The 23,691-nt window shown below is 44.1% G+C and overlaps 1 protein-coding gene across 4 annotated transcripts in view; it reads right to left on the bottom strand.

Moving 5' to 3' along the window:
• pth1r (parathyroid hormone 1 receptor) overlaps positions 1-23,691 on the bottom strand; it is a 79,762-nt gene that overhangs the window by 10,120 nt on the left and 45,951 nt on the right. For 3 of the 4 annotated variants that reach the window (XM_049011974.1, XM_049011975.1, XM_049011973.1), the window contains 4 exons: positions 19,939-20,041; positions 9,215-9,325; positions 7,587-7,711; positions 3,561-3,655 (listed from right to left, as the gene is read on the bottom strand). In XM_049011974.1, coding sequence (XP_048867931.1) covers positions 3,561-3,655; positions 7,587-7,711; positions 9,215-9,325; positions 19,939-20,041 — 434 coding nt within the window. The remainder of the gene's footprint in view (positions 1-3,560; positions 3,656-7,586; positions 7,712-9,214; positions 9,326-19,938; positions 20,042-23,691) is intronic. The other variant, XM_049011976.1, reaches the window with a different exon arrangement.

The following is a 23,691-nucleotide window of genomic DNA, read 5'->3' as shown; positions in this document are numbered from 1 at the left end:
TTGGTGGGATATTTTTGGATTAAAAACATGAATAATCAGTGTGATGATTACACTCTTTCGGTCGATTTTTCGGGGTTTACTTAGTCACTGGGTAAATATAAAAGACAAAGAAAAATGAAGGTTTCTTTTGCTCGCAAAGATGTATGTAACTAAAGGAAAAAAAAACAAAGAAAATATATATAAATATATAAATATATATTTCTTATTACTTCTAAGATTAATTGAGTTACATCTTCCAGAGTCGTCATTTTCAGGGTAACCCACATAGGCCGACACACAAGCAAATGTGCATCATTTGGGAAATAAAAAAAACACACAGCTTAATCAATCCCAGCTGACTTGGAGGAGACTAAGTGGGATTTAAAACTACAATGTTGGGTAGCGGGGAGCTGAAACCCAGGATTGCAAGCATGTGTGGTATAGATCTGAGAGGGAGTCCTCCCCAGAGTGGCTAGCTTAATGACACAGTGGCTTATCAATCAAAAAACCTGTCAAGCTATCCAACCTTCCAGGCATCTTCCAGAGCCGATTTGAAATAATGTAGGCTATGCCTTGATCTAACCCTTGAACAAATCAACACAGCCAAGCCAATTCTTTCATTAAAACCCAAGAAGCATGTGCTACAGTATCTGTCTAGACACACACAAAAAGGAGATATCAGCAGGGTTAGGGTTTGGATCTCGCTTTTATTTTAAGGCTAAGTGCATTACTGTAAATGAACGCCATGCGAGATGTGTTCCAGACCTCACTTCTAAAAGACTCGCGTAAAACATCAACAACCTCGATCAGACGTAACTCAACCGTTTTGAGCGACAAGGAAAGACTCTCCTAACGCGAGCTGAAGATTCTGCAGCAGACGGCGTAAACAATCGCGTAGTCCCCAATTACGCTGCGGTGAGAAGCAAACGAACCGCGTTTGAAGGATGTGTAATACGTTTGAACTATAAGACACGGGTCAGCTGCAGAATTTTTCTCCGGTGTCCGCCACGGATCAAACTGGAAACACATGTTGGAGGGAAGAGAAAAAAATCTCAGTTTTAATTTTGGGTGTGCCTGTTTTATTTGGAATAATAAAGGGCATGGAAATGCATCTAGCAGATGGTCTGGCCCACGGAAAAAGAATGAATTTGAGTTAAAAAAAAAAGGAAGGAAAGCGATTTTAATTATTAAACATTATCAAGCAATATTACACAGGGGGAAAATAGCTTTATTTTCCTTCAACTCCTTTTATCTTTTCAGCAGCAGACTATTAAATAGGTGCAATTATGATGGAGAATAAGATGTAACATGCATGGAAAGGCAGAACTGCATGTTATACCTATACTGCTGGTGGCATGATGAATGCATACAAACGTGCAGACGCATGAAGTGGTCTATTAAATGAGGATGAATCGTGTTCTCTTGCATTTTCCCGAAGGAGGCTACAATTCCAATTCCAGTCACCACGTGAAAACAGAACTAATTTGTGATCATGTGTTGTTGTCAGATGTCATAGAAGGTTAGTGTAAAGTTTCAGTTCTGCAGTCGCTACTCAAGTGTCTTCTAAAGCTGCCCCATGTCCAGCTCAATTTCTTTTGTTAGTTGTTGAAGTTACATTTTTAAAATCGTGACGGGAGCCTTTTGGGTTAGAAACATCCCGTTTGCCTCAATCATATTCACTCTATTTTCCCTGTGTGTGTGTGTGGGTGACTGTGTGTGTTTGTGTCTCTGTGTGAGGTCAGCATGCACTTCCTCCCGTTCCTCCCTGAGTTCCCCGCATTTGCATCTCTGAGCCGCACGGCCCCCCGTTCAGGGTGTCCCCTGCCCTTCACCCTCTGCTGTCTGGGATAGGCTCCAGAACCCCCCCACCCCCCTGCAGTGTCACTGTGACTAATATTATATACACGTGTGTGATACACTGGGTGGACTTCCTTGAAGTCAGGAAGTCCAGGTAAACCAAGAACCCCACATTCACATTCGAAAACCTCCGAGGGGCGATATGGGGTGCAGTATGTGTAGAAAATGGATGAAACCCTCTTCCGAATCTGCGAAGAGATAAACACAAATAGCTGGAAACACACGCAGGCCGAGTCAGCCGGCAGCTCGACCGGTGAAGCTGCTCTGAAACTCATTTTCAATTATTTTTATAGGAGTATAGGAAGGGAATTAACAAGATGCTTCAACTGACAGTACTAATGGAACCCTTTTATTACACCCTAATTTTTACAAGTATTTTCAGTAGAGATAATAGATATGAACAGATGAATGGTGTGTAATTTCCACATAATGATCAGAAATTGGATATGCATACATAATGGACTCTAAAAATGTTCTGTTTATTTTCATTAGGAGTAAAATGTGGTTCTGCACAGATCCTGCAGCTGCCTCCATCTCAGTATTCAAACACATGACCTAGAGCCAATCAGTTTCAATTATAATACCTTAACCAATCATTGAAGGGGTACTCACTGCCAGTGGGCGAGTTAGGTGCTGGGGGTCATATTGCGTGTGTGTGTGTGGGTTATATATTACATTGAACCAAATGTCCCCTCAATGTGATAAAAACCTGCTATTTTGACATTGTGGGTCAACTTTTTCAGTCCCCACAAGAGGAAACTCAATTTTAAAAATATCTGTGACTGAAATCAGAAATCTAGAAATGTCAAATGTCTTGTATTCTGTTGTTTATGGTTAAGGATAAGGCTGGATAATGTTTAAGGGAGCGTTCTGGCATCGTGCCCATCAGCACGCATCAGCCATGGTTGACAAGCTGCCCACCCTAGGAACATTTCCCCCAACCCATTCGCAAATATTTAAGTGGTGTTCCCTTAGATCCCAGAATGAGGCTTGGTTGGAGCAGTGTGATAATCGAGGAATCCCTGGAGGTCTATCACTGAAGTATTTTTACGCCACATGAAAAATGCCGAGGAGGGAACCTGCTATGTTCATCATTTAAGTTACGCAGATCTTTGATCGATAGACACTCTCCATTATGACTAAAGAAAGGCCCGTCGAAAGACACTTGACCATCTGCTGTCAATGCCTGAGGGGCATATATGATCCTGTCGGGTACACTGGTCCAACATCTTGCACCCAAATGCTCTTAAGGAAGCGGCCCCAAGTGCAGCGTTGTATTTGACGCACTAATCCTCTTTCTGCTTTGCTTGTCCTAGGAGGCTCCTTTACGGATTACGATTACATTCATTTAAATCCGTGCAACACCATTCGCAAGAAATCTGACAAGCAAGTGTGTAATTATTCGCAGAAGTCTTTCATGATTTGTGCTGGTTACATGCACAAAATCTTTAAAATGTATGGCAGTGGTACAAACATGGACATATTTTTTTAATATAAATAACCTCATGAAATCATCATAAAACATTCACATTCAATTTAGGTTTATGTGCGTCAAGATATGCGAACCACCAGACCAACGGATCTCGAAACCATACAAATACAGGTTGCCTGGCAACAGCAACATGAAATCAATACAATTGGTTAAACCTAAACCCATCCCGTGACTTTAATGAGACTGTAAAGCGTGCACTTAATGAATGCCTTCCAAGACAACAGCTACTCACCGAAAATATCCCAAGATGACAACGGCTACCATGAGAGATCCCAGGGAGACAGAGTAGCCCACGGTGTAAATCAGAAATAGTCGGTCAAAGACGTCCTGCAGGGACACAAACGTAACAGCTATTATTTATTATTTTTTTTGTGTTCTTCAAACACATGCATTGGCACACAAGGAATTTATATTTATAGGTCTCTGAAAGGACCTTAATCCAATGCCCATGTGGACCTGAGTTTAAGGAAGAGCTGACGACAATATGTAAAATTAAATCCAGAAGAATTTCTGTGTCTAAGCCTAGGGTGGTGGGGGTTAGATAATTTAGGGTGTAATGTACTGGGGAGGGGGGTTGACCTGCAACGAGCGAACATAACGATCCATCCAAGTTTCAGGGAACGACGCAAAGACCGAATCAAACTAACACGAGTGTTTAAACGGCAAGCAAACAAAGTGTCCTTCCAGCACGTAAAATGACGATTAAAGAAAAACGACAGAAAGAAGGAACAAATAAAACATTTTCTAAACCAAATGTTAAATGCTATTTATTTACTCAGCATAACTATGATTACCATAGCAAAGCAGACGAATGATAACATCCGGATCTATGCAAACTTCCACGGGGCCTCCGTCATAATATTCCTCATCTTTGTTCGGTTTTGGGACTGAAATCTGAAGCCCCTGTTTTCTGTAAGCTGACCCTAGGGTGACCAAGGAGGCTTAAAGTCAGCTTGCGGCCACAATGCAAAACATCGGACAAAGGCACTGGGGCAGTCAGGAATGGCGCGGCTAGCAGTCGGCCTCCGTCTGGGACTAGCGGCAACGAGGCAGCCAGAGGCGGCTCCGTGGAGGGATCCAGGGGCTGTAGCACTGCGGCCTTCCACAGCCGTGTTTCCCAATCCGGTCCTTGGGGACACACAGACGGTCCGCCTCCCAGCTCCCTGCCAGACAGTCCACATTTTTGCTCCCTCCCAGTTCCTGGTAGGAGCCAAAATGTTTATTGTCTGTAGGTCCCCGAGGACCGGAGTTCAAGAGGGATGCTGGGTAGAGGGTGAAACCAGACCCGACACCGCAGTTATCATTTAGCGTGAACCGAGGGCCAAACCCAGGCTCCGGGTCGGAGTACATCGTAAATGCCTGAGATACAACTGATTCCAGTGAGTGGTGGAAAAATGCTGAATTACAGGGAAAAATATAACAAGAAAACAGACAATATCAGGCTAATATAGTCATTTTGTGGCTATTTTGGCAGATGGCCTACGAAGGAAATAGTTTAATGTAGTCCTCAGTATTTTTTTCTGCAGCTCCAATACCCACGACACATTACAGGGGGCACCTAGAAAGGGCTAACACTTTGGACCTGGGTATTTTACAGTACCCAGTAAATATCCTGGCTACAGCCCTGGCAGGGAGAAATTATACCACGGAGAACATTAACACTATGACATCAACAAACAAAGACTTCAGTTTCAAAAGGAATTATTTCAGTACACCGCAGTAGCTAGATTCTGAATGCAAACAAAATGCTTTCAGAACGACGTTCTCCACTGTATTGTCTCACACAATGAGCATCTGTCTTTTGGTGCATGTCATTCATCTGCATTTCAAATGAAAACATTTTCTTTCATCATAAGAAATGAGCGAATTAAGAAAAAGCTTATATACGGCAAATCGCACTTTTCCAAGGCGTCCGCAAAAGGGACTTTTTTTTTTTAAAAGGAGCATTTTTACACATCAAAAGTCTGCATCTGAAGGTTTCACGCATTATTATGAAGCTCAGCGTACTCTAGAGTTTACAGCAGGTCCTTGCCTTGGCAGTTCGTTTGCAAACCAGATCAAAGACAAACCAGAGGTTTCATATGGAAACTATGGGTACAGTATATATACCATTTTTTTTTTTTACCCTTAATTGATGTTCTTAATTACACCATGATTTGTTCATGGATTTTCAAAGAAAGAAATTGCACGGATGGAGCTGTTTCCAGTTAATACGTTAGTATCATTACCAGCCGTCAGATATGCATGCGAAAATTATGTGTTCAGAAAGGCGGTCGTGAGTCCGGTTTGAGATTCCAGTTCAAATGTTATTTCTTGAGGTGTAGGACGGGTTCCATTTGGCAGTCTGACATACAACGATGAAAGGCGATGGGGGGGGGGGGGGGGGGGGGTCTTTCAAAAGAAATGTGAACGAAAACCAAAATCTAAACATAGAACCTCCTCTATAATTTAGCCTATAGAATAGCGGAACATTTCTACACTTTATATTCAGCAGCTGTAACTCGAGCAGCTTAATAATCCAGCTGCTTTCTGGCTCCCTGTCACATTTTTAACCAGATGCATGTAGATTAGCGAATTGGAAAATGGGGAGACAATGAGAGTCAGGCCTGATGGCGTTCCGACTTCCAGAAATACTGCATCCGCAGCTCCAGATATGCTTGGAGAATTTGTCAAGAAGGTGTGCGTGAGTGCAACAGTAGCTGTAAAATGTGGCCAGTATAAAACCAGTATCACTTTCGAAAATGCTCATCACCTTCCAATCAAGACCATAAGAATCATAAAAAAATATTCAAATCATATCAAAGAAGATAGATGGGCTGGCCCCCCATCCTGGGTTGTTCCCTGCCTCGTGCCCATTGCTTCCGGGATAGGCTCTGGACCCCCCGCGACCCAGTAGGATAAGCGGTTTGGAAATGGATGGATGGATGGATGGATATATGGAATAATAGGGTATATATACTATATACTGTATATAAGATTATGCCATTTGCTTTTCATGTATTTTTTTGATGCATCTGATATCACAAAGCTATTTACGGTACCCCGTATTGGACCAGTGTGCAGTGGGCCTAAGTTCAGTGTGCAGTGGGCCTAAGTTAAGTGTAGCATTAATTCATCACAAACACATGGCTGTCACCTTACACTAGGCTGAGCCTCCGATCAGTGACCAGTAATAAACGCAGAGCTAGACGCACCATTACAACGTAACCTCAGGGAAGCGTTTTGAATAAAGTGCACAATCGTTACACCAAATATTTACACGAGTCCCATATTTAGCGGAGGCTGAAGCAACAGGTTCCGCTAAGCAGCCAGCTAGCGACGACCTTGCTAACGTTTAAGGTCGATACAGTCATGATGTGATCATGTCCCAGCGGTGCTGCGAAAAACCAAAAAGATAGGAAGACCGATTTCGTCATGACTAACAGAATGCCTAATGAAGGTACAGGTAACTTCACAAACACAAATGGGGGGGGCGGGGGGGTGCTTCAGCAGGGAGTCAGCTAACCAATAACATGGACGCGTAAAAAAAAAAAAAAAAAAAGTTAAACATTCATGAGCTGTTTTGCTGCCGTATATCAGTCCTCGGAAATTCCACATGGCTTTCTGAAATACCGAAGTTCAGAGAACCTTGACCTCGTGCCTCCAGCGGAATCGTCTGTGCAGCTTTCAAAACCAACTGCCGGATGCTTCACACTGACCCGCTTTTATTCCGGCCTGGAGGCGTCTTGCACTTAAACGCCGTGATGAGCCTTAATATAATGATGCGAGCAATTCCATTCCGATGGGGTGTGAGTCAACATAAGGAATTATTTTGCATAATTTTAGCAAAGACATTAAACATGGCGAAATCTGCGTGTGTGGGGGGAGGTAGCGTTGCTTAAAAATGCTGAGAGTGTTTTAATAAAGCACATTACATGTTTTGTGTGATGTACAGCAGCTGTTTACAGGCTACAAAAATCAGTATATCGCCTCTTTTCATCACCCAGAGTATTGCTTGTCCCTGCTGTCTGAAACCAGAAGGACCCCTGTTATCAGCGCTAAAAGTAATTTACGTTATTGTGCGGCAGATAGTCCTTGTACAGATGGACGAGAGAAAAATTACAGATGAAAGTGTCGGTGGCTCAGAAACTGGCTCTGAATTCAGGGTAACAGGTTCCTTCCTCTTCCAGATGGATTTCAGATGGATTTGCCGCCGAGTTAATATGGAGATTTGACGGGGAATCTAAATGTAGCGCGGATGAATCACTGGGAGACGTACCTTTTCGGGGTTCTGGTTGTAATGAGTGAGAAACTTGGCACATTCACTGTAATTGGCCCAGGTTTTATTGTTTGTGCTGGCCAGCTCCCAGGTCCCATTCATATCGCAGCGGCGGTAGGCGTGGCCTAGCGATGCAGGAGCCAATCACATTGATCCGGAGGCAGCAGAAAGACACAGAGAACATACATTAGAAACAACATGCCTGCAGTTACAGTATATAACATAAGAGCATACATAGAAAGAAAATGAAGTCAATATATAAATAAATGGCATATGAATTCTACTAATACCTCTACTTATAATCCTACTGTAGCACCAACAAGGCAGAGGACACCCTGGACGGGATGCCAGTCCATCACAGAGGACAAGGCAGGGGACACCCTGGACGGGATGCCAGTCCATCACAGAGCATAAGGCAGGGGACACCCTGGACGGGATGCCAGTCCAACACAGGTGACAAGGCAGGGGACACCCTGGACGGGATGCCAGTCCATCACAGGACACAAGGCAGGACACACCCTGGACAGGATGCTTGTCCAACACAGGGCACAAGGCAGGGGACACCCTGGACGGAATGCCAGTACATCACAGGACACAAGGCAGGACACACCCTGGACAGGATGCTTGTCCAACACAGGGCACAAGGCAGGGGACACCCTGGACGGGATGCCTGTCCATCACAGGGCACAAGGCAGGACACACCCTGGATGGGATGCCAGTCCATCACAGGACACAAGGCAGGACACACCCTGGACAGGATGCTTGTCCAACACAGGGCACAAGGCAGGGGACACCCTGGACGGAATGCCAGTACATCACAGGACACAAGGCAGGACACACCCTGGACAGGATGCTTGTCCAACACAGGTGACAAGGCAGGGGACACCCTGGACGGGATGCCAGTCCATCACAGGACACAAGGCAGGACACACCCTGGACAGGATGCTTGTCCAACACAGGGCACAAGGCAGGGGACACCCTGGACGGGATGCCTGTCCATCACAGGGCACAAGGCAGGACACACCCTGGACGGGATGCCAGTCCATCACAGGACACAAGGCAGGACACACCCTGGACAGGATGCCTGTCCATCACAGAGAACAAGGCAGGGGGCACCCTGGACGGGATGCCAGTCCATCACAGGACACAAGGCAGGACACACCCTGGACAGGATGCTTGTCCAACACAGGTGACAAGGCAGGGGGCACTCTGGACGGGTGCCTGTCTATCAAAGGGCAGATACTAACACACAATGGGTATCACCTAATTTCATGTTTTTGATCTGTAAGAGACAATCCAGGCATAAACAGGGAGAAGATGCGAACTCCAGGCCTACTGTACAACACCGGAGGCGCCGCCCGCTGAGCCGGGCGCTGTGCTAATATTTCATTCATACATTTTTTCAGCATGATTCCTGACAAATGTAGAAGTGGATCTTTGAAACTGATACCGCGTGCCTTGGTGTCGTGATATATTGACTTATCTGAGGATTTCACCCACAGCATCTGAGAGTCATACCCGATTATACAACACGGTATTTACAGAGAGCAGATCAGGTTAAGGGGTCAGGATGCTAGCTAACCTCCAGCTCACCGTTTCGCATCCAGGCAGGCGGGCGGCATTCGTACCTTTATGGTTGAAGTCATAGATGTAGTCGGGGCAGGCGGTGGACACGACCTTGCCGGGAGGCCCCCCTGGCCAGCACACGACGCCGTCCCATTCCGGCCGGCAGAAGCCATCTGAGGGGCAGAGGGAACGTGCCGTTTAGGGAGTGTGAATTACCGTAGCTACACTCCCGATACGTCAGAGGGATAAAGAAAAGGGGCTACAGATTATTTGTTCCTTTCTTTAACTGAACCTTGTACAAACCCTTTAACAGTCTGCATGATGAAATCTGTTTGAAATCGATTACTCAGGTCATGGCCCGTGATAATTAAAAAATAAATAAATAAATACTTGTGATGGGAGCAGCGTGCCAAGCTGGGAACACTGGTAAAAGCGAGATTTGTCTTACAACAGAGAGCCGGGTTCGAAGACTTGAGGGGAAGCTGAGAAAACGTAGCGCTTTCCTGACTACTAAAACTTCAAAAAAATAAAAACAGCTTATTCAACTCAAACACAGATTTAAATTTAGCCAGCTTTCTTTACTATGTACACAAACGCTTATTCATCTCTGTATGCTGTATCCGAATTGCCGTAAATCAAAAGGAAGTACGAACGACCGAACATCGACATCGCCTAGGTCTCTGAGCTGGCAGTGCTGTCAGAAACTATGAACTGGACGTCCGATGCATAAATAGGTTGTAATAACAACCGTAAAACGACTGTACATGAGCGCGGGGAAAAGAGGATTCAGCAAACAGCACCAGCTGGAAGCTCTCACTGCCAGATGTTGAGCTGAATCCCAGCCTAAATGCACTAAAATAAGTCATCATTATGGGTCCATTTAGTGTCTACCTTTGGCATTGGATACTATTTGTTTGGTGAGATTTGTCGTTAATTAAATGTAAATGCTTAGAGTAACTAAAGATGGATAGCGTAAATATTTAACCTAAAACTACAAATATTTACAGTATTCAGAAGGACTTCGATATATTGGGGGGGGGTCTATATTGGGATGCAAAAATGGCATTCAGCGTATCGAGACGTCTCCCAGAATCACAGCATGAAACCATTCCAAGGGCTCTGAGGCTCACAAACTGTACACCACGTACTTTGGCTGAGCTGTATGTATCATGATAATGCTTCTCCAGTTTACATTTGGCAGAAGGGGGGGCAGGCCAGTTTCCTTACAGTTAATTTGGTTTTAAAAGCTGTCAGGTGCCCGTTTCCCAGAAAGATTGTCATGAGGAACATGTTTACAACTGGCCTTTCAATACTGACGCTAAGGTGCAGTGGAAATGCACCACAGCCCGGCTCCCATCCTGTTCTAAAATGAGTGGCCACTTATTCTGACATCCTTGTATATATTCATCTCATTGTGAGCGTCTGTGACGCTCAATTAACAGCGTTTCACGTTGACGCTGCACAATTTCAAGTTCATTACCTCTGACACCCTTACAGCTACGTATTTGTACCACGACTCGTGGTCTTAATATTTTCCATTAAATGACAGAACTACATATGTGCGCGTTTCCCCCCTCATGAAGAAATGCAAAAGAAAGATTTTAAATGGTGTGTTCACCAGGGCGGCCAATAAAAGTCTAACGGGGTTCCATAAAAGAAGACTAACCACTTCAGTGTTTCCCATCACTTAATCTCTGGGAATGATTACTGTGTGGATGCATTAGCGATTCTGACTGTTTTGCTACATACGGAACCCAGGAAAAGCTTTTGGTTGTCCAGCTTGCCACCATAAGCACAAGGTATCAGAAAGTGACTGAACTTACGCGATCATTTTTGTAACGCATTACTTCTAATTAAACAGTCAAATTCATTTCTCCACTTAATGACAGCAGGTTCTTTGCGTCTGAGGACAGTCTGGCAAAAATTTGACTGAAACAGGAGCATCATTAACGGAATACAGATCAAAACAAACTCTCCATCAATTTTGGGCTGAATACATTCTTTTGAGATTTAACCGCTCGAGACAATCTGGTCTAATGACTACATCATGTGTAGAAAACCCCAATGTCTAATGGTGAGAAAGAAATCCCTCTCTTTCCAGAACATTCTGGCCACAACTCAGGGTCTGTTTCGGCTTTTATTTTCTGTCATTGAAAACAGCTGCTCCCGCTATAACCACTAATAACTAGCTTGGCATAAATGAAAATTTACTTTCTGTGCTGTAGATCTATTATTTTCAATCAGAGTTTTGAAGAGAAACCGAAAGATGACGGCAAACGGAGGCCTCACCGATATGCCTATGGGATGGATCCTGACAGATCACCATGCCGTTAGAATTCAGAGGGACTTTTTTTTGTTTTCTAAGGGATTTCCCTACTAGTACCTCCACTGACATGCTCCGAAACCCAAGTGGCACAGCTGTAAGAAATCACTGCGTTACTTTCCTCTCGCGTTTCGCTGTTCGGATCCCATGCCCCCTCCTCAGACCACCTACACATCGGGCTCAAATTAAACGGCGAACAGAAATATAATTTCCTGAAAATTCCATAACCGCGATTTAAATATAAATGGGGGCAGGTTGAGGTGGATGGAGTAGGGCGGGGGCATTTATTGATGTCTTTGAGGGGGCTTCATTAATGTGTATCGTTACTGGTTCTGTTTGATCCTCTCGGCCCCAAACTGGACGTATTTGAGCTGGATGAATTTGGAGTGGGGGGGGGGGTGGCAATGGCCAGTGTTATTTTACCCGGCAACCGCAGGTTTGAATGGTGAGCTATTTCCACACACTGCAAAATCTGAGGCCTCTTTGCCCACATCCCCTGGCTGTCCGGCCCCAGGCAAAGCCCGCTGTCTCTCTGTGCAGGACTCCTGCGTCAAGGCAGCCATTGAGGTCCCTTATTTATCCATGGTGCAGAAGCTCAGAATCGCAAATAAGCAGGCCCCCCCCCCCCGGCAGATGTCCGAGATGCAGCTTGCTAGAAACTGGCGTTCACTGGCGGGGCAGCTCAGAAACAAGCAGGACGGCCCGTGCGATGTGGACCACATCACCTGATCCGTCTCACCCACACGGTTCCGATCATTCGTCATCGCGCCGATTTCCTAATAATAGGCCGGCGAACCATCGTGTTTACAGTGGCACCTCACCTCCAGGGTGGGGGGGGGTCACAAACCACAGGGCAAGATACTGACTGGCCACGCGTGCCAAAATCAGCAGCGGGACTGTGCGTCCAGTCACAGTTCTCCGGATTCGGCTCCCGCAAGAAGTTTCGAGGTTTTCGTGCTCGGGAGCTAATTTTGTATTAAGAGTAGCTCTCTTTTTATAATGTCCGCTCAAATAAAATGGAAAGAAACTGCATGAATAAATCACATGCGGCCCATGTGCCGCTGTCAGATCTGAAATGGGACCTTTGTGCTCCAGAAAACTAAAATTAAGTCGCTAAATCTGGCACTCAAGGAGATCCTAGGGACCTTCTGTATTCCTGGCAGAAGGTTCTTCGACGGTGGACCGAACTACCTGCCTGAGAGTAACGTAGGAGGATTTAAAAGAATCCATTCTGACATTGACGCAGACCACCTAATTACTCACACATGTGGCCTTATCTATTGTCCTCTGTGTTTTCTTGCCTTCAAGGTCTGCAAAGTAAACGAAAGAACCCAGAGGAAATGAAATATTGTTAAGCAGCGATTTTCCAAACCGCAGTGTTTTCTCTTTGTAATGAGACGTTCGGTGTTTCGCCCCCCCGCTCGAAAGCATCAATTACATGACTCTTCCATGGAATGATAATAGATGAGCTAAGCAATTAGCCACAGCGACGGCTCATTTTGGAGCCGGACATTCCCTAAAACGTATGGGCTGTTTCTGCTGCATGCGGTTATGAAGAGCTTCATCCACATCGAGTGGGGCCTTTCGGAAATATTTTTACGTAGATGGAGACGATAACTCCGGCGCGAGAAACATAACATCTGATGCAGTGCCGATGTTAGCGATCCTGCTGTTTATGAGACATTCCTGGAGATGTCAGAAAACAAGCCTCAATATCCTGCTGGGGGAAACACAGCGAGGACACGGCCCTCCCAGTGACTGGTGCCTTTGTTCTACTGCTGTAATTGACAGAACATAGCGCACGGAACCCAAAGCTGTCAGAGAGGATCTGCGGTCTGTGTTTTCAAACACGGTAGTTTTGAACAAGTCATCTAAGATACGGAGTAAGTGGGGATCCGCATGGCAATGAATGAGGTTGTGCTGTTTATGCCGTCGTCTTCACTGAAAGCGATCTCCCGGCCCATTCCTATAATCTCTGACATCTATGCACTCTCATAAAGAGGTCCAGCCCTTAATCAAGCAGAGATTCCAGGCTACACCACGACATAATACCTGCTATAGACTGGTCCAATAGTCTCTGTTCTTTTTTTTAGAAGAGCAAAATTCATCAGCAAACAGGAATATAGAATCGAAATATGGAGCTGAACCCACCAAAATCATATGGAGCAAGTTAAGCATCACAGGATCGATTAAAGATTGAATCACAAATTTCCATCTTTGGTAAGTCACAGCCCTGTGCGTATCTCACAGCAATAATAATAATAATAACAATAATAAAAATAACAATAATAATAATAGCAAATAGAATGATGAGCTGGTAAAAGGATATTTACAAAAATATATATATAAAAAGGGCCAAATTCATGGATGAAAATATTTCACTCCATAACGGAAAGAGACATTTCCAGGTTTTCTCAAACATTGAAAACCCCCCCCCCTTTTTTCTTTAATCATTCATATTTGATAGTGCACAGGTCCTGTTTGTCCTTGAATGTTCTCTGAATGGACCCACAAGACCCCACACTGGAACATCTCTTGATGTTTATTTCACATTGGCCCTTTTACAGGTACCGCACACTTATTACAAAAAAAGGAAAAAACCTTCAGACGTCAGACAATTTTTCTTTCTTCGCAAAACATACAGAATGTGAGACGATCTAGGTTTTTGCAGGCAGCTGCATGGACACCCGTATATTACCAGTGGGTCCTTTTTACACCCTGTCATGACACATCCATATAGTGGTTAGCACACTCAACACCCCCTTCGTGTTTGGTGACGGCAATTGGCTACGCTCTGCTCAGACCGGCCAATGAGTTTGCTCCGCTTTCCCCCTCAGCTGCTCTCTAATCAGGCCGACATGTTCCCACTTCGAATGGGGCTATTCCTGAAAGCCTCACCAGAGCCCACCTCTGTTACCCTGCTTTCTGGAGGAGGCAGGGTCAGACTGTCCCTCTGTCGACCCGGGAATTTAAAACCGGTGGTCTCTTAACCCACTGAGGTTGCGCTTAGGGTCAGTTTTACCCTCTGACAATTTTCAGACGTGTTTATCAAGAGCAAAAATAAAACAATTGTAAGGGACGCGGCATGCGCACGGGCCTGCCTGCGTTCTGGATAACAAAATGACCCAAGCGACAAAAACCGCTCAACGGTGACAAAATGATCCAAGCTTAGGAAAAGCCCTCAGATTCCTTTGTTACCCTGTTATGAAATCAATATTCTGGTGAGTTTAGCAACTAAGAAACCTTTTCGTACTGCTACAGGATTATTTATTTAGTACCGTTATCTTTTATCCAGCTCTGGATCATTGTACTTCTCTTGAGTCTTTCTATATAAATCAGGAAGCCAGCACACTGCTAAAATGTCAGCCTGGGGCTGTCAAATGTAACGTCAAAAAGTAAATCCAGGGGAGTGAAAAGCAGAGCCAACGGAGGTTCGATTGGTCCTGCTAACGGTTTCATGCACAGCGATGCAAAAAAGATGAGGAACGAAATATAAGCAGATTTTAAAAAAATGTCCCAGGGCGCACAGAGCGGAACAGGGGCTGCCATCACAGCACAGACATCCGCACACAAATACTCATACGGCACGAGAAATCTACACGCAGCAAGCGGCCTCCCCACGTGCGCTTTTGGAATACGGGTGTAAGGCGGAGTAGCCAGAGGAATCCCTTGCAAAACAGAGAGAAAGCACACAAACTGACCCCCCCCCCCCCACCCCTGGAAGCCAGAGTAAACATGAACGTTTTATCATTGCAATTAAAAAAAAAAAAGCCTTTACAATTTGCAACAGCACCACCAACAACAACGAGTAAACTGATAAACAGAGTGAGGCTGGTAATGTAATAAATCTCTTTAAGACCAAGAAATAATAACCACATAAATCGGGCCATAAATTCTCTGGAACATGCTTAGTTGGTGGTAAAAGCTATGAAATCTTCTCATTAAGGCGGCATTCGTTTAAACTAGGAGCTTGTGGGGCTGGCAGCGATGCACAGGAATCTATGGTTCAGATGAAAGCATCTGTTTGGACAGAGGGGAGGAAAATTCACCTCGAATTCACCAATAACAGGGTAGCGCAATGTCAATCCAGCACGTGGACTTTTTAACGTTTTTACTTAAAGAAGATGATGGATAACGAATCCTTAAACAGCCCAAAGGCTGTAGACGCATCAGTCACATCTATTGTCCGTCTGGGGGAAAATGACACACTATGTCCTGACACACTGCCGATAGCAGGTGAATTAAGATGCCATAATTAATTTTCTTTCCTGGTATTATGAGTGCAACTGGGCCTGGTTACAAACAGAACATGACAGGTTATTTTAACAGCTTTTATATTCCTTTAAAATATGTGAGTATGATAAAAATGGCTAAATAAGCATCGGTGCACAGTTGACAAAATGACATGAAAAGCAAATATTACTGCTAAGGATATTTAGCTGCGTAAAACCATGCTCAGCAGAGTAAGAGTAAGAGTTACCAACTGGCCTTGCGATAACAACAAAGACATCGGCTGCTGGACTGTCCTCAACACGCGTACAGCACATCGGCGGTGTCTGCTGTTAACAGCTATGGATGGAGGAGCCGCTCGACATGTCCGGTTCTAATACAAGTTAAACCTCTTCCTAAATGGAGGCCAGAAGCCTAGAAAATGACACTCCAGTACCGGTACATCCTCAGAGATCCGAGTCCAACCTTTCACGACTGCCGACTGCCATTTTCACAAAGAGCATCTCCTAAGTGGAGAATTAAGGCCCGGAAAACCATGAAGTGGACGCCGGGTAGCTTCTGCTCTCCTGCCACTCCTGGATCATCAGAGGAACGCGGCAAAGATCCGTCTCACCAACCGTTTTGGTGGCTCTCTGCTGCACGAATTCTAGTCAAACCTCACGTTTCGGGAAGCGAAGTCAAAGTGCGGACTTTCTTCCCTCCTGTTATGATTTTGGGCACTGTTCCCTTTAATCGTTTATTTTCTCTCGTCCGGGAAAAACCAGGAGCGATCGCCGGAGTGTGTGCGGCGTCTCGTTCCATAGCACTGTCAGCCAAGGGGAACTAAGCACTCGGATGGGCTGAATGAGAGGCCGGGATGATGTTTTGGAACATGTGCAGAAATGCGAATGTATATATATTTTTTGTTTTCCATGATTCGGGTGGGGGGGGGGGGGTCAGTTCAGTAAGCTTGGGATTCATTCCTTCGTCTGCAAGGTTTAGGTTTTGAATCATTTTCCAACTGTATATGGTGTACAAACGCACCTGAGAATTGTGTCCATATCCGGTGACCTTCTAAAGGATCGCGAAACATTAGGTGCAGGTGTGAAGCGCACTGCTAGGACAGTTCATATCAGGCTCCTAGAAGCAGGACTGAAGTCCCATAAAACAAGGAAGAAGCTCTTCATTAATGAGAAGCAGAGAATAACCAGGCTGCAGTTTGTAAAAAAAAAATATTATTCACAGACGTACACCCATAGTCTGAGAAATGACTGAAACAAAAAAATGTTTTGTGGTTTCTTAGGGTTTTGCTGCATATATAGAAAGATTTCATATACATATTGTCACGATCGCCGTTTAACCGGAGCGGCGGACGGGCAGGAAACAGGCAAGGCAGGCAGGATACGGGGAAATACGGGGATTTATTAGGAACACGGGGTGCAGGAAACATCTCACACAGACGGACTTCAATGACGGACACTGAACTCTAGTAAGACATGGACTCCAATAGACAGGACTGATTGAAAATAATTGGACACAGCTGGGTACGATCAGGGAAGCACACGTGGATAATCAGGGGGCGTGGCACACACGAGGATCGGACGAGCCGGGCGTGACACATATAAGTATATAAATATACCTTCTACGTACAATACGATTTTACATACCTTTGACATCCAAAGAAAACAGTGGCTTTTTACTGTAGGTGGAATTCACCTTTTGTCTACCGATAGTATTTGACATCAAACTGACCAATCAAAAGAGGCTTTATGAAGTCATCTATTATTTAACTAGCATTTACGTTTGTACTAGTTAACATTTGTATTCACGATGGTTGTTTGTATGGACTATTTTGTAATTGCAAATTTTAACAACATAACGTCGGTAGCCAGATTGTGATGTAACTAACATCGTTGTTAACTGTGAACAGTTTCTACCTTGTTGACAATGACAAATGAAACCATTCACAAATGGCTGTGTGAATACTGGGTTACATTTGTGGTGTGATATGTGTGTCATTATATTGCTTTAGGTTCATTTCGCAAAAGTAGCTTCTGAGAATTTTTTTTGATAACCCTAAAATAAGGGATTTTTGGAGATTTTCCAGACAGACAGACATATATGAAGGTGGACATAATTCTGTGTAATATAAATGAAAGCAGCCATAATATTTATATAAAACATACGACACTTTCAATAGAAACATATATATGAAACTAGTTTACAAGGACATAGAAACACATTTGCCAATTTACAATAACATCCTTTTTACATTTATTATACTTGCGTCATGATAATTTAAATGAAAAATTGCAGGCAAACATACCAGTGTATGTTTATTATAACAGTTTATTATAAATAAAAATAAGATGAAAAGTGAAACAGTGCAGTACTAACAAAGAGGACAGTGTTATGAATTATTATTATTATATTTCAACAGAAAGCAACTATCCCTTCACATGTTAGAAGACTATTATTAGTCACAGTATTGGGATTTGACAAAATAAATATTCAAATAATATTGGACATAGAGCTGAAATTCAGTCAAAGTGAATATCATAGGTTCTTTAGAGAGAATGTGCATTTTGAAGTGGTGGTATTTGGCTGATTTGGAAGATACAATACAAACTGTTTAAAAATTTCTAAAATATAGTGTCGGTATAATAGACAAACACATACTTTTACGACTCTGCTGATCTATCAATTATGCATTATTCAGCTGCTCTTTGCACGTTACACTCAATGAGCCGCGAAAATATGACACATGCCCAAGATGTAAATCTTATTTTTTATGCAGCTAAATTAAATGCACTTCCCAGAAGGCAGAATCCCGAAATTCCTCCTTAGGTTCCCTAGAAGATAAAGAATTAACTATCCCGCTCCCCCCCCAAAAAAAATACGCAGTTTATGACTCTGGACCCTCCAGTAACCTTCTGGTTTATGATCTGGCAAATGAATCGGTTGCTCTTTTTCACGTTCTGAATTTATTTGATAAATAGAGAAATAACCTCACTTCTTTCACTAGTGCAATTTGTCTATGAAAGCAGACTTTTGAGAAAATGTGCAGGCAGACAAAAAAACAAAACAAACATTGTGGTATAATATGCGTGCATGACGGAAACATAAAATATACACATTTTCCTAGCAGCCCATTGACTGTGTACGCACAGTCTCTTGAGTTACACCCTTGAGCTACACCGGCCAGCAAGGCCATTAACAGGGGTGTCAGACGCTAGCAGGTTAAGCTCTCTGACCCCAATTAGCTATGGACAACAGCAGCTGCTAAATAGACATGTTTTAACAGTGGGGGAAAAGGCAGCATCATCATTCGGAGGAAGCGCAGACATAAATCAAGACCGGATGGTGACACAGTGGACCGACAGCAAACATACTGTTCAGTCCATGTTATTATCATTCTGTGAGTTTGAATCAGGAGTACAAAGGACCTAGTTCTGTATTCTACAGCTGATCTGTTGGGGCTAACTGCCCTGGCATCACTGTATGCAGGTGCAGTGGTTTATAGAGAGAATGATATGGTCTGACAGCTCGTTCTCCCCTATATTTTTGATCACTGGATCTGTGGGTGCAGGCAGTAGCCCAGGTTACGCCCCCCCCCCATCCTCAATTCAACGGCAAAGCCACTTGGCACTTCCACAACTGGCCATGTCTTCTTGACGTCCGCCGATTCCATTCGAAAGAAACATCGCCATTTTGAGCACACGGTTGTATCCCACAATGCATTTCACTCTCTTTGGACCGGTGACTTCCTGGACAAGTCTTTCCCTTCATTCAATATATTAATGCACATAAACTGAACTTGGACATTTGATTTCATGTGTTCAGTGTAGCGTTCATTGTGCAGAAATACTTTGTCACAGTTCAGGCTCAATCCCCTTTCCTAGTCACATGGAGCCTATCAGGGAGCACAAGGCAAGGGAACAGCCTGAACAGGCTACCAGTCAATCGCAAGGCTCACATACTCATACACTACGGTGAATTTAACCAACATGCTAAACCTGTATGTCATTCGACTGTGGGAGTACTTGGAGGAAACTCCTCAAACACAGACTAGAGGTAAGATTTAAGCCTCCAATCCTGGAGGTGGGACCAGGAATCACTAGTCAAATAAATGGCATCTGCATACATTTTTGCCAGAAGATCAACTGTCTGGAGACGGCCCTCGCAGGAAAGGTTCGGGAAAGGAAGCAGCAATGACTTCCAGGGGGAATCACACTTCAGCATGTGTGCACTCACCTGAAGTCTTGTTCTTGGACTTCATCTCGATCTCACACGTCCGCTTGGCACTGAAGAGCAGGTGGATCTGCTCCTCCTTGGTGATGACATCATCAGCATCTATCTACGGCAAAAAGGCGACACCTTTTAGGGACACAAGTCTGGAGACACATCGGCAGGCACAGAGTAACACCAGACATTCTCAATCAATCTCTCCCCAACCCCTCCAGCACACCAACGCACTATGACCATGACTCTATATCCCATGACTGAGTTAGAAAGAAAGAAAAAAGTAAATGTGCTGTTGTTATCCAGAGTAATTGGATTACAGCAGGTAAACAGGCAGCTTAATGCATTCCTGTTCGCTGTCTGCTTTTAATTCGACTTTACAAAGTGATGATGACAGGCCTTTCAAGGGAAAGTTTAACTTCGTTTAGCCCGTGCACAAGTTCGCCTGTTTTAATTTACGCTTGTTTGGGTATCGGGGGAAACTGAGGAAACAGAGGCCTGTGCTGAATCAGCGTCCGCATCTGAACCTGCAAGTCAACGTTATGAAGTAAAGCAACAAAAAAAAAAAAGTGTAAATAGAATTAAAATAAACGATTGAATTACAAATATAGAATAATTAAGAGGGAACAGAAAATATTTGACGGTTGACACTTTTATGCATCAGTGATGTATTATACATCTGAGGCAGAGTGGAGAAACGCAATCTCTTCCAGAGCCCCCATATGTCAGCGGGAATCCTCCGCTGCATATTTTCGGTGGATGCCGTACCTTTCCGACGCGCCAGATTTCCAATCAAGTCATTCATATTAATGCTGCGTTTCACCAATCCAAACATGCCGAACACTGGCTCTTGTTCCCCAACCGTCAGGCTGGCCAGCAACAGGCGCGGAACGGACGGGAACCGCAGCCGAAAGGTAACCGGAGCCAGAAATTCAGTTTTTTTGGAAGTTTATAAATCCAAACAGTTTAAAGAGTCGATGACAGACGAATTTCATTAATTGACTCCCTTTTGCTCGCCGACGTTTTTCTCTTTTTTTATGAATGGGATTTAAATGATCCCTGAAGACCCCAGGGGGGGGTTCTAAGGTGCCCCCATGCTACGAAAAGCTAATATTTGCCTGACTTGAAAGGCTGCCTGTTTCCCCCCTTTGTGGAATTGCGAAACCCTTGAAGATCCCGGGCTCTGGCGAGTCTCATGTAGCAGATACCTGCCAGCTTTAGCCTAAGCTAATCCGCGTCACATTCTCGTAACGTATCCGCACGTAGTCCGCACAATAAACCCAAAAGGTGAAATTAATTTACCTGAACTTCACACACGTTTTAAGCTTCGCACCGTGTAAAAAAAAAATGACATTTTTAAAGACGGCAAAAATTATTTTTCTAGCTAGGGAAGCTTCGACAGCTTTAATTGGAGGACTGCAGTCAGGGGATTAGCAGACCAACCAAATTCTAGGTGTTTCAAAGCACCAATTAATCTGCACACACTGTAACAATAAATTTAGGCCATATACTGCTGAGTGTTCCTGCCGTTCTACCTGACAAAGAGATCCCTTCAGACAGCCATTCTTTCATGTATTCCCTCATATATATATATATATATATATATATTTAGTTATTTATATCCACACGGTAAATATGTTTTAAAAAACCCCAAATATGATGAATAGCAGAGTCTGTGTGCACTTTTTTATTTTCAACATCTGTACAAATAATGCCACGATGGGCACAGCTGGACGCCGGACAGTAACCGTGGAGGGAATTAGCCAGGCTGCCTGTTAGCTGACGAGCGCCTCATGAATCCCGCATTGTGCCTCTAATTTGAAGGCAGGACAGCAGCTAGTGACGTCGCGAACAAGCACTGCTGCAGCCGACAGTAACGGAGGCTCCACCCACTAGCTTTGCATCACACCCAGAGGACTCATCCAGAGTCCTGCAAGAGGGTCTGACAATCAAGTTTTAATTAGTTCTGCTAAAAAGTTAGCATGCAAATGATCAGCCACTTTCTCATTCTATTGATGGCAACAATAGTGCTGGGTGATGGATGACAGGGCAGGACAGAATACCGAATGATCACCGCCGGGCCCTAGATGGTTACTAGACATTCTCTGCCATCCGAGACAGTAGTCTGGAACTGTCTCAGCGAGAGCTTGCCACTGCAGATAGCTGTGAACGGGGACAGATACAGTATAGCTCTTTCGTCAGTTCCTCTATGGGACACTAGCATTTTAGTTCTGATTTCCCATCGAGGGTAACGATCAATAAGGGCCTGCTAGGACACCTCTTTAGTTCCTGGAGCCTATCCCACGCAGTATAGGGCATAAGGCAGGGGTGTAGCCTGGATGGAATGCCAATCCATCACAACATATACACATGCTGTTACAGTTACACAATAAACAAATTAAAGCAGGGACCTAGACATTCTGCTAACATATTCTGAGGGCAGACCAGATAACCAATCACTTGGTAGAGGAGGTGGAACCAACCAATAAGATGTCTTCGTTCCACCTCTTCTAGTCGCTTGGGGTCCACCTCTTCTACAATCTGACTGGTTATCTCTCTGAACCAATCATTTTCCGTTCTGCCCTCAGAACATTTGTGTAAGTAAAACTCCCATGAGCAAAAATTCTGGGGCCCCCTGAAAAAATTTCACCTTGGGCCCCTTTGCCAAATATTCCATAAAATTTTACGTATGCAAGGGTCCCTGTCAATGGCGGGGCCTCCTGAATGTGCCAGGATATACATGCCCCTACTGATGCCAAGTCATCTTAGTGCCCGTCTTTGGACTGCAGGATGTAAGGAAGGACATGCAACAAGCAAAATACCACCCCCTCCCCACACAGACAAACGTGGAGCAGGGTCTGGATTCCTGCTCTGGAGATGTCATCCAACAGTGTTAGCCACTGTGCCACCCCAATGGCAATCACATCACTGCCAATTCACTCTTATACTCGTGAGATGGTAGTACCATGATTTACTGCAGAGTTTTGACATGGTATTAAACATAAAACAAAAGTTTATGCAATATGAAATTTCTCTTTTCACTGGCAAAAACTATGATAAATCGTGCTATAAAAACTAAATACTTGTACAACAAGCACTGACTTCAGCGATGATTTCGCAATTTAAAAATTATCGCTTGCCAAAAATCGCCATTTTCCATTTAACATTATCGTAGTGCTGGTGTCGTAATTTGTTTTTCTCTCTTTCCCAGTTGCTTTGTTGCTTTTCCATAATGCCTATCCCAGCAGGCCGCGGAGAAGCAAACCGCACGAGAAGTACAAAGGTACTACGAGTTCAAAGGTCACCACAATTGCATGACATCGCAAAGTACCGCTCTGGGAAGCGTCAGGCACCACACGGCATTATGGGAGCCTCAAAGCCTTTCCCAGGCCTCCACAAAACCCGCCATAAACACATCAGGACCAACTCCAACACACCAGCTATGATGTAGAAGTCTGGGCCAAATCAGGACTCAACCACTATGCTTTTTTGCAGGTGAAAAAAAGAGGAATAACAGAAAAACAGTCTGGTTTGGATGAAGAAATCACAACAGCATAGTTCTGGGAAATGCGAACAAACAAGCATTATCTGCCCAGACTGGTTAAAATCCCATTTCATGCATTTAAAATTTGCGTGAACTCCAATTCATGACAAAAACCCATTGATCAGCAGCCACATATGGTATTATAATGACAGGTTATTCAAAAATTGGTATAATATTGAATTATCACATAACTCATGACTGATGCAAGCTCTAGCCTGCAT

The sequence above is a fragment of the Brienomyrus brachyistius genome, chromosome 4 (genome assembly GCF_023856365.1).
Source record: "Brienomyrus brachyistius isolate T26 chromosome 4, BBRACH_0.4, whole genome shotgun sequence".
Lineage (NCBI taxonomy): Eukaryota > Metazoa > Chordata > Actinopteri > Osteoglossiformes > Mormyridae > Brienomyrus > Brienomyrus brachyistius.
Note: the sequence above shows the minus strand (reverse complement) of the source record. Positions and strands in the feature narration are given on the sequence as shown.